This window comes from Cyrtonyx montezumae, unplaced genomic scaffold (assembly GCF_038088225.1).
Source record: "Cyrtonyx montezumae isolate F1298 unplaced genomic scaffold, pur_monq_1.0 scaffold_23, whole genome shotgun sequence".
Taxonomy (NCBI): Eukaryota; Metazoa; Chordata; class Aves; order Galliformes; family Odontophoridae; genus Cyrtonyx; species Cyrtonyx montezumae.
Window position 1 is genome coordinate 1,276,526 of NW_027071970.1, and position 12,772 is coordinate 1,289,297.

A 12,772-nucleotide genomic window follows, 5' to 3' on the forward strand; every position below is an offset into this window, starting at 1 on the left:
ATAAAGATTTCTTGCTTTAATTACTTTGAAATTATGATTTCAGACTGTAATGACTCAATGACTGAAATATTCTAAATTTTGGAGGTAGAGCACTGCACTGCAATTGCATCATGAATTTAAGCAGCTTTACCTTAATTCTGTAAAACCCTAATTGATTCTATGATTCTACGATTTCAATTGCTTACACGGGCAAATACACAGCCACGGGTGCTTCAATATTTCATTCTTTCTGATGCATTTTCAACCCCACTTAATATTTGTATACCTATATAGTATACATATATATAATGTTATGGGCTTTAAGGCACTTACAGAGACACTGCTCAAGAAAAAGTGCATTCACTTTTTAAAACAAGTAACTCACCTTAAAAATAAATTACTTCATGTGTACCATCAGAGATGATGTTCATAAATAGAAAGCTCTACTAAATTTGCACATCCTTTATGTCTAGCTATAGTTTTGAAGGCCTACCAATATTTTCCTTTATATCCCTGTCTTCCCAAATAGAAATGAAGCTGTTTGAAGAGTTACTTATTTTAATTCATCTCTGAAGACACATCACCAGGAGCAGGTTCCTCCCACACAGAAGTGTGATTTGAATGGCCCACATTCCCAAACCATCTCCCTTACCTTGGAATGGCGATGGAGAGGACTGGGCCATATGGATATGCTCTTCATTGATCAGGTAGATTGGCTGGTGCTGAGCAATCTCCACACTGGTGCACACATTGCTTTCCCCATGAAGAAAGAACGTGAAGGCACACGACAAATGTTCACTGGAGATGGGGGGAGACAAAAGAGAAAGGAACTTATTAACATGTCACTGAGCTCATAGGAGCTAGTGGTTTTGTAGCCTTAAGAAGCTAAAATACACTCTTGTCACTTGTGGCAACTGAGTCCAAGTTCATCAGCTGACTGATAACCAGGTACTACAGCAGCACCTGCTGCTCAATGACTATTTAACAGAGCTGGTGCCTATCTCAAAGATTTGTTTCCCTGCTTGTTTCAGTCAATAAGATCAGTAAAAACAAAAGGGACTTTATCTAGAACTCGAGAGATAAAGAGCATTCAGTAAGAAACAGCAAGTCTTCAAAATTAACTCTACAGCTGATTCAAGCTGAACAGAAATAGGAAGGGAACAGGAAAGGTGTCTGTTCAACACTTTATGAGACCCTAGTTTAAAGAAAATAAGAGCACATGAATATTACAAGAAGCTGACAATGGTTTAAAATGAACTGTGGTTTTGTCACTGATGATTAAACTTAATTTGAAGTGGATGTTATTTAAAACATTCCCACTTTATTCAACTAAAAAACAACCTCCCATTGTTGCTATTTGCTGGAAAGGAAAATCTCTTGCCACAAAGTCACAAAGAAACAGAACACATTTCATTCATTTTATTTATCATTTTAATCATCTAAAAATTGCCAAAGCTGAAGAGGCAGTTACGCCATGACTTCTCAGACCAGCACAGAGCAGGAAGCTGTATTAATCTCACTAAATCTCTGAATGATTCTACGCAGCATGGAGAACAAGATATTGCCTGTACTGTGAGCCTCCAACACTGCCACAGAGAAACAAAATGGTCAGCTGAGAAAATCCAGAGAGAAAAGGTTACCTATATTACAGAGTGCTGCTATCATTCTGTCCAGAACTACTTTGTAGCAATCAATTAACACTATGAAATGGAAGGTTTTATTCAATTTCCATTTTCATGAGGGAAAGAAATTTCAGGTTGTTGCACTCCATCATCAGTGCTGTAGAATAAATTGCTCGTTAATTTACATAGCAAGAGGCAGGGAGGCAACACAACGGCTTCAGGTGCTTCCATCCATGAACCTTTCTTGGTACCACGAAAAAGGAAAAACAAAAAACGAGAACAGACTGTGTGCATCCATGGCACAAATAAAAAAGAAGCTCAACTATTTAATCAAAACCCATTACTTCCTTGACACAGGACAAATATAAAGAAGATTCTAATAAATACAAAGAGGATGAGAAATCTGGTCTAGGATCAAGCAGGGACAATCCCAGCAGAGAGTTCTGTGAGCAGCAAATCAGCCTCCCTAAAGAAGACAGCAAAGCTGTCTGTTAAGTCGTCATTTTCAGCTCTCATCTTTAGGATATTACATAGAAATCCTCTGATTCTGCAAGCTTCATGCAGTGCTGGACTGCAGAAGTTCATCTTGTCTTTCATAGAACAGAAGGAAAAGACCTTCAGGGACCACACAAGACCAGGGCCCGGTGTGAACAAATCACATGCAATCCTACAAAATTCACAGCTAACCACAAATGCTATCAGAACAAGAGATAGATAATATCAAGAGATTAAAAGACTAAAAAAGATTAAAACATGTTTTTACAGGGAAGTTTTTGCATCCCAATAATTTTTCCAGCAGAGATCAGCTAACACCAAAACTGTAATTTGTTTGTTGTTATGCTTAGAAAATTAAAGGAAAAAAAAAAAGAGTGTTAAGTCCATTTTAATTTCCTGAAAATATGACCCAAGAATAATTGCAATGATTGTGACCAGCACTAAATACTTGAGCAGTGCAGGAGGACGACCACCAGCCCCACCACCCTCACCGGTCCCTGCCGCAGGGTGCTCCTGCTCTGCCTGTGCCCCCCAGCACGTTACCAATCCCTGCACTTGTGACGGAGCCAGAGCTCTCACGGAGCTGAGCACAAGATGCAGATCGGACTTTCTGAAACCGGACAGCACCGTGTTCAGACGGATATTTTGTATTTTATATAAATCCACTTCAACCATGTTCAAAACACGGAGCTGACAGGCTTTTGAAAACCCACTCTACTATCTCAACAGATTACTGAACTTGCTCATTTCTGTACTTTTTCTTTCTTATCTCCCTGACATTCCAAACAACAGAACATGTGAGATGGCTTCCCAGCCGTTCCCACTCCACAAAGCCTGCTGGGCCCCATGTGGTGCCTGCTCACAGCAAGCACGGTAACAAACACGCTATGAAATCTGAACTCTTGCACTAAATATGTTCTCTGCATGAATCAACAGTGACAGAAGGACCGTGACCAGCTTCAGAGCCGTTGGTGAGCCCGTGCTGCTGCCCAGATGGAAGGATGAAGGGACGTTCTCCACGCTGTGGCCACATGAGCAGCGTTGCCCAAGGCCCTGACCCCACCACAAAGCACGGTGTGCCACAGGCTCCAAAGCAGAAAGATGATGATGGCTTTAAGCACCCGACGGATTTAAAAAAATACACATTTTGAAGTATTTTGAACTTATTTAAGCTCTGGGCTTGGCGTGAAGTCAAAATGCTTAGTGACACAGCCATGACACCCATCTTGGCTGGATCCATTCGGCCAACCAGCTCTGAGGGTGTGAGGTGTAATTCCTTCAGGCTTTGCCCAGGCACACAGTCAGTGCCACCAGACACAGCAGTCGCTGCAGCAGTCTTACATTATAAAATTTCAATGCAGGTTTTCCTCAGACTTCTGTTTTTTGTCCTACCTTTGTAGCCACTAAACACGTCTTAAAGCAATGCCAATAGTGCCTGTGTTAGCCTGAGGATCTGTGTCTCTCTGCAGAAACCTCTCCCTCCTTTACAGCTGACTGACAGCCACCATGGTTATGGTGTGCCATTCCCAAACACAGCACTTGATGTCATTTCCAGCTAGAGCTGCATTTAGACCGAGCTCTAAAAATGCTGAGCACTGCAGCCCTGAGCCAGTGAATTCTTGAGCATACACTTTAGGGACTACTTCCAATATATTTACTGAGGGAGAGACTTGTAAAATTATAATCATCCGTTAAATAGAAGGCTTCTATTAACAGAAATACAAAAAAAGAAAAATACCACGCCCCAGTTCCACAGTGACAATTCCACATCAGTTCACCTAATTGTACTTTGAATCTGTTCTGTGTTTAGTTTCTAACGTTTAAGAGCAAGGAAGTTGATAAGAAAAAACCCCAAACAGAAACAGCAATGCCATGCAATGTTTTCTAACACAAGCAAACACCTGTGCTCTTCTAAGAGTTGTAAGTTCTTTTTTTTTTTCCTCCCCAATTTGCCATACAAAGCAAACAACACATAACACACAAAATCCTTTCAATAAAGAAATAAAGAAACCTTCAATCTGGCACCTCATCACCCGTAGCTGACAACAACAGTCTTTCGCATAATTTCCTCTGGGCCTTCATTACCTTAAATAACCTCTGAGACAGCCAGAAAGGTATCTGAGTTGCTTGTTCATGTAATATTTAGGACCTCCCGTAATCTTTCTGAGCACCAATACCTAGGTTACTATAAAGGACTTAAAAAGAAATGCATGAAGTTAAATTTATGTACATATAAAAATCAGACAACGACTATAAAAACATGACCAGGTTTAAAATACCCAACGCTGGCAGAGAAAGAACATCTGATGGATTTATTGTCTCGCTCTTCTTCTGTGTCATAGGTTTATATAAATACCCAATGGAAGCTCAGCTGGTCTGCTTTCAAACTTTAAAGAGCTTATTTCCACACAATCTCAATGAAGAAATGCTAAAGAATTGCATTTCATAACTGAGTTCTGAATGCACGAACCAAATGGGAACATGTACATGAGGAACAGATCAAGCACTCTGACAAACGCTATTATCTCACACTCTAAATTAAGACTGCATGTACTACTTGTTCCAAAATGCTCTTGTTAGCAGTACAGTTCTTGAAATTGTTGTTCATCATCATAAATGTAATCTCATACCTTGGTATGCTCTTGCTTTCTTGGAGCACACTTAAAACTTTCCCTTCCTAGAACAGCCACCAGCATGCTGAGCTCAAGCTCCTTTCATGCTGCCAGCAACCTCCTGCTTGTCTCCTTTCATTTGTAAGCAATTATTAAAACCAACATCTATGTATAATTATTTTTATGAAGAATAATCTCTATCTCTTTCCCAGTACTCTTCAAAATCAGAGTTACCCCAGAATAGCTTTCTTATAAGTCTGATCTTGGAAAGAGGCAGCAGTAAGCCCCACACATCAGGAAAATATGCCATCACAATGACAATAATTACTTGCTAGAGCTGGACTTTAGAAAAAGGAGGGCACGAACATACTTTGCATCAATATGCACAGCAGGTAGAACACAATGCCATCGGTCGCTTCGGATCTGACTCATGCACGAGGACAGCTCTTGGTGGGTTACAGGGGAGGTGTGGGCAGTAGATGGCAGCACCCCAACACCCCACAGACTGCAGCACACACCAATGGGTGACAGGAAACTGACACTGCCCACACTGACAGGCTGGAAGAAGCCCTATGGCTGGGGCTGCCCCAGAACCCCTCCTGCTGCCATCAGGACAGCTGACTGAGCCAGTGCTTGGGAGCTCCTCCTGGTTGCTCCAGTGTGAGGCAGAGCATTCACACGGCGCTCCCCGTGCGCACAAGCAACCCAAGACACACACTCTGTCTACCAGCTGGACTGTGAATGTTGCCCATCTGAAACAAGATCAAGAATGTTACTCAGAAGTACAGCTACAAACATTTAAGCAACGTGGTATAATTAGCACCAGTTTTTGCAAAAACCACAACCAAACCAGAACAGAAAGCACTCCCAGCCACGAGAGGAGCAGAGTTTCGGGACACAGCACCTCCCAGCGAGTGGCTGGCAGCACAGGGCCTCTGCACCAGGCATGAGCCCACACAGCTGCTAGGGCCTCCAGTGCCGCTCAGCTGCAGCCAGCAGCATGTTCTGTGTTCTCCTGGAAGAAGGAAAACTGACACTGGGAGAACCCTGGATACACAGGAAAAACAACGTACATGTCTGTGGCTGTGGTAGCTGCTTCTGCCCAAAGTCACAATTTTTCATATCACAAGGAATAAGAACAGGGGACGCCAAGCTGCAGATGGGGTCAAGCTGCTTTGGCAGCTGCTCTCTCTCTGCTTTCTCTCTGGAGGCAGAAGGAGCACACAGAGAGCTGCAACACCCAGAACTGCTCAGGCTTTCCCATGATTGGACTTCAGACTTCAATACATTGTCTCACATGTTCTGTTGGTATTGTTTTCAATGCCTGAGATACATTTGATGTTTGCATTACAGATTTACTATCTCAGCACCTCCTCAGTTGTCACCAGCACCTCTCACCAAGGCTCACACCCCTCACTCTCCACCCTCCCACCAGCTCTGCTCCCCCGTCCCACAACACAAGGGGATCTGCAGTTTGTACTCTGAATGACAGCATCAATCTGCAGCACAAGGCTACCTTGGTATGAGTGCTGGTCCACGTCGGGGGAACTGCTGCACATCCCATTAGCCAACACTTGGAGGAGTAATTGTATCGTATTCTTTATGTACAAGATGTACTTCCAAGTCTTTGCTGGAGGAAAGGTCATGTCCAACGCACATAACCTTTTTTATACACAGCATAAACTGCTCTGCACTCTCCACACTGGCTGGTTATGAAGTCTGAGATTAAGTTAGTTTCACTCTTTTTTTTTTTTCTTCTTTTTTCTATGGCATTAATAAGGATGGATTGGGCTACACACAGAGCAGCACTTCTGCGTCTTATCTACACTACTCCGGGACACTACAGCAGCCAAGGAGGGAAGTTCTCACACTTTTACACAGGAAATCACCAGGCTTTTGCTGTACAGATTCTGTACAGAGGAACCATGTTCTGCAGTCACAGCCACAACAGTGACTTAAAACTTACTTATATATACTTACATAGAAATAGGCACATTTCTACAATGCATTACAACAGTTTAACATTTAGCTTGAATGGATTGTTTAACTTCTCTAAGTAGCATGCCCGGCCACTGCACTGGGGCCATGCACAACCAAAGTAACAGCGTTACTCCTTCTACCCTCCCAAGGATGAAACAGCATGATACATGAACACTTGTGCCATGGACATGGAAATATGGGGCAACTACAAGAGGCAAGAGAAGGCAGGTCAGTGCTCCCGCTGACAGACACCAACCCGTCTGAAGTCAGAGAAACAGTTTCACTATAGCTAAACACTGCTATTTTAATTATGTCCAGTTTCCAATAAATCTGACACCTACCAGATAAAATGGAAAAGCAGAGCTCTTGATGAAATACAATTTCTGGAGTGAGATCACAAATAGCATCGTTGTCCTTGCAGCACATCTGTGGTGGAGGCAGCAGTCCCAGCTCCCAAAATGCACAATGTAAGCTTGAGGCACTGATGACTACTGAATGTGTTTTGTTTTCATTGGTGTTGCAGTTCAGAATAGGACAGACTTAGAACTACAGCTACTGTCAACAGTTTACGGGCTGGTTTAAGTATTTAATAGTGCAATATCAAAAAATGACCCCGTTAGTTATCATATTCATTACAAATCAGTTATCATATAGATTACAAATACCAATTCATAGTGACCAACCTTGTCACTTTTTATGACAGCGTAACTGCATCTGTGGACAAGGGAAGAGCCACTGATGTCATCTCTCAGGACTTCAGTAAGGACTTTCATATAGTACCTCCTTCTCTCCAATTGGAAATACAAGGATTTGATGGGTGTTCTGATCGATGGACGAAGAACTAGGTGTGAGACTGTACCCAGGGAGTGGAGGTCAATGGCTCCATGTCTGGCACTGAGGTGAAGAGGTACTAGTACAGGTTGCTCAGAGAGATGGTGGGTACCCCATCCTTGGAGACACCCATGGTCAGGCTGGATGGGGCTCTGAGCACTTACTGTGCTGTGGGTGTCCTTGTTCACTGCAGGATGTTGGACTAAATGATGTGTAAGGGTCTCTTCCTACTCAAACAATTCAACTATTCTATGATAAAGCCTGATAAGCATTTCCTGCTGACTCAGGAAATACAGACGTTTCTGTGACCATATTTCTATTTCAAGAAAGAATACAGTCTTTACAGCAAATTCCCAATATATCATAAGAAAAAAACCAAAAACATCAAGATGATTAAAGAGATATCCACATTGATGCTCATTTTCACTGGAAATTCTAAACTTCCTTAGGGAAAAAAATGAGTATGCCCTTAGCAAGGTCAGGAATTTGCTCTTCACTGTACCACTCTTAGCAGATATTTTGAAAACAAAAGCACAGTTGTTAATAACTACAAAATGAACTATGTGAACCAGAGAGCTGTGAGAATGGACAAAATCTTTCCTGCCCTAGCATACTCGAAGAACAACATAAGGAAAGATGCATTTAAAATGTCTAAAATTGCTGCTGCCCTTGTCCTTCTGAGCTGCCCCATTACCACCCCACCTTCCTCACAACGCTCCTTATGGTGGGAATGCAGCTGGACAAGCACATATATGCAAAGGGACACACAGCATTCATGGTACCTGAGTAAAGTACATTCAGTTACACATAACCCAAAAAGCAATCTGCACAGTACTCCTGGCACTGCATCCAATAAGGGCAGGCATAAAATCACCTCTGAACTGTTATGAGCAGTTCTGCTCTGCAGACCAGGACTGAAAAACATCCTTCTGAGTATTAATAACTAAAATCAAGAACAAGCCTGACTAATGCTGATGGAGACCAGCCAACCAACTGCTCCGCTTTTTTTCAGCCTAAGGCATAAACTGACCTTTTCTCAACAGCTCAGTACTGCGAAGTTTAAAGCCTGGATCTCCCAAATTACACTTTCCTTCGTAATTTTATCGCAGATCACGCAGCTCTCAATCACCTGATATCAGTCACCTGATCTCACCAAGCGGGCGGCATTAGAATCACCGACCAGCACATTTGTAACGGGACTCATCAGGAGGTCCTACAACCACGGGGAGGCTGAAGCCTTGAGAAGAGGTGGCTGCCCACCACCCCCTTAAGCTGCTGCTGGCTACCACAAAGAAGCAGTATCCTTCCCCTCCACAACGGCCTCATGCTGCCCTAGGACGAGCAGTGGTCCTCCAGCTCCTAGGAAGAACAGACGAGGGAATGGGAGAGGGTCTTACACCTAGTACATGACAGGCATCAGCATGAGCACTGCAGCATCTGGATGATGGAAGTAAGAAGGCTCTCATCAAATTAGGTTAGCAGTCACACTCTAAATGCACCAGGTGTATGCCAAGTTCAGTTAGTGATCCAATCACATGCCACCTCTAAGTGAAAAGAATCTTTAGCAAGCACAGGTACATAGAGTATCAAACCAAAATACAATTAGGAGCTTCGTTTTCATAGTATTAAGTGCATTAAGGAGTATTACTGCTACTATGGGAGTAAAGCTCTGGGTTATTACTGGACCCCTGGTATCAGGTGGCAATTCAAAGTCACTTCAAACAAGTCTTTTTTTTTTTTCTTTTTTTTTGAGCAAGCCCTTGTTGCACAGATTTACTGCACAGCATAAGTACATCTGTATAAAAAAGATAAGTACATCCCAGTATAAAAAAGACAGGGATCCCTTGGAAAGAGTCCAGCTCAGGGCCACAAAGATGGTGAAGGGCCTGGAGGATCTCTCCTATGAAGAAAGGCGGAGTGAACTGGGTCTGTTCAGCCTTGAGAAAAGAAGACTGAGAGGGGACCTGATCCAGGTGTATAAATATCTGAGGTGTGGGGGACAAAGTGGTGAGGCCAGACTCTTCTCAGCAGTGTGTGGAGACAGGACAAGGGGGAACGGACAGAAACTGCAGCACAGGAGGTTCTGCACGAATGTGCCCAAGAACTTCTTTACGGTGAGGGTGAGGAGCACTGGCACAGGCTGCACAGGGGGGTGGTGGAGTCTCCTTCTCTGGAGATATTCAAGACCCACCTGGATGCCTACCTGTGTGACCTGGTGTAGGGAACTGCTTTGGCAGGGGGGTTGGACTCGATGATCTCTAGAGGTCCCTTCCAACCCCTATGATTCTGTGATCTGCCACCACATCTTTGCTCTGTATACCACAAGATTCCCGTTTCTGAAATAGTTCTTATTATATGGGATAATACAGAGTAACTTCCAAAGGAGTAAAGTAAAAAAAAAAACCCAACAAAAAAACACCACCAACAAAAGCCACTCAAATGACATCTTGATGCTTATGTCAAAGTTCGCAATGAAAGCTACAAATTTCAGGTGTTCTACTTTTATCTCAGCAGCAATTTGTTAAAAACTGATTGCTCACAATGCCTCTGTAATGGGAAAGAACACTGTGATGCAGGTAAGCACTTCTGTTACGTATTTTGGGGGCTACTGTATAATTATCATAGAATCACAGAATGGTTGGGGCTGGAATGAACCTTTAAGATCATGCAGCTCCAAGCCCGGCTATAGGCAGGGACACCTCCCACCACACCAGGTCACTCACAGCCCCATTTAGCCTGGCCTGTGTGCAGACTGAAATCCCATGTCATGTTTTGTATCAATACATGGCCTTCTTTATGCAAGTAACAGCTCTGATTTTCAGTACCCATGAAAACATTCTTCAGGGTGGGAACACCCAGAAAGCAGCACAATGCTGTTCAGATGAGGCTACAGAGACAAAAAAAGAACAAAAGCAGCTGTCAACCACTCCAGAACAAACATGGGCACATGGTGTACAGGGCAGTAACACCCAAGCAGCAGGTGATCCTCAGCTTGCTGACTGCATAGGGTGAAGCAAAGATTGAAGGCACTGCCACTTCAGCACCGCTCCTTGCAGCACGTGTTTCAAGAGACAGACATGTCGAGCTGCAAGTGTGCTATTTTCCATATCTTCAAAGACTGTTGTACATAAATCCTAAAAGTGCGCCTCAAAATAATGAAATCTGAGATCTCATAAAAGAAGACAAATGTTCCTAATAATAATGGAAACTAATTCTCTAAAAAGCATGCCCTCTTCTTTGTCATTGCTTTCGGACTAATTTCAGCATCACTGGCACAGTAATATCAATCTATAGTATTTTACAAGCTAATAGACACTACAATTAATTTGCTGTATCTCAATTTAAATTACTTTTTCAATCAGTCACAGATACGCTCTCCAGACATGCACACAGGCTCTGCCCCCAGTGAAGACTGTGAGCACAGAAATGCAGCACATCTTTGACGTCTGAGTTACAACACCGCAAACACAGCATCAAACACCACTGCCCCCTGCAGCAGAGCTCCTGAGCAGATGCTTATTTTTGCTGCCTGCTAATGTAGGTTAATGCACCCTTCCTGCCTTCACCCCCATGAAAGCTGAATGCTATTATCCAAAGTAGCATTATATTAGATTAAGGCCATTCAGAAAGGATATTCTTGAACAAATACAGCAAACTGGAAGGGAAAGAAGGGACATAAGCCTGTACTTGGCTGTCATTAAGTTTACTGAAGATGAAATTACATTTATTGGTCTCACAGACACTAAGTACATCAAACAAGGCTACTTGGCTCCCTCAGTACAAAACAGCTAGGAAAAACATTCTTAAAATCTAAAAATCACCAATGCACTTTCGATTTTTCATTTCAAACAGTTAGCTCCAGTAAGAAGTGGAAGTAAATGAACTGTATCATCATTTCTGCATCAGATTCACACAAAAACAAAACCAACAACAAAGTCATCTGCCATTAAATCCACGCACCCACATCCCAAAATGCTGCTGCTGCCCTTCCAGCAGGGGAACTACTGGCACTGAGCTCCCTGCTGGAGCTGCCCCACTCCCTGCACGCAGCACTATTTGCTCCAGACCACGTTCAAGTAATTTAGCAGTGACAACTGGAAACAGGATTTGCAAACATGGAAAGATGTGACTCCTTTCTGTGTTGGTTCCTCCCCCTAAACAAATCTGCTGATACCTTTACATAATTATTAAGCCACGACACTAAGCCTGCATTTGAATTACAGAGCATGAAGCAATACAAAACTTGACAGAGAGCTTTAATATTCCTAGGACTTGCAGCTAACCTCTTAAATTTCGCCAGAGGACAGCACTGCTACAGAATGAATGTCTTTTCTGTCCCCTAACAAGGAACAAAAAAATCCAACTATACCCTGACCGAACTGAACCAACAAAAAAAAATCCCCAGCAAAGTACTTAAATCCCTCTGTACATCTTAGCACACCTCAGTCAAGGACCAAGGAGCTCAGCACTTTGTTGAAGAAGGATGTGATGTCCTTCGCACTGCTGTTGAAGAGCACGAGGCTTAATGAGCTGCACAAAATGAGCCCGAAGCCTGGGGAGGGCTGAACCCCGCTCCTTTCCCAACATGATTTCAGACAAATTGATCATCCTTCACTGCGTTTGTGTAAAAGAAGCTGCATGGGATGTAAATGCCTACTGATACACATGAAGCTCCATGCTCTATGCCTGCCACCAGCTGTCCTTCAGGAAGATGGTTGTGGAAAATTATTTCACTTGCAACCATTATGCAGTATGATCGCAACTCATGGAATAAATTTTATGATCCAAAACCATATTAAACAACATGTAGAAAATACTAGAACCATGAAAAATGAATTAATTTGTTCATTGCCACGCATTTGTGATCTTTCCACTTTCAGAGTACATTTTAATTGACTAGTTTAGAGACCAATTAATCCCTTAAGTCAATCACTGAATCCTCTCCTAATAATTTAGCCTCTCCATGCTCTCTCCCACTTGATGTCCCTGGGGAGTGAATGCAGTTGAAACAGGTGGCACATACATCACATTTAGCTATAGAAAAAGAAGTGCATTAACAAGGATATGAAGCATTAAAACTAAAGCCTTGCAATTTAGTCAACCATATTCCCTGCCTGTTTTCTACCTTTCCCACTCCCAAATTCCTCATTTTTTCTTTTAAGTGACAATTTCATTAGTTCTAGTGTTTTTCTCTACAGCACCTGATCTTCCCCTCTTCCATCTTTTGTACATTTAAACAAAGGCTAAATTGGC

The 12,772-nt window shown here is 42.7% G+C and overlaps 1 protein-coding gene across 2 annotated transcripts in view; it reads right to left on the reverse strand.

Moving 5' to 3' along the window:
- Positions 1–12,772, reverse strand: part of MED13L (mediator complex subunit 13L) — a 178,407-nt gene that overhangs the window by 49,274 nt on the left and 116,361 nt on the right. For both annotated transcript variants that reach the window (XM_065738740.1, XM_065738741.1), the window contains one exon: positions 632–777. In XM_065738740.1, coding sequence (XP_065594812.1) covers positions 632–777 — 146 coding nt within the window. The remainder of the gene's footprint in view (positions 1–631; positions 778–12,772) is intronic.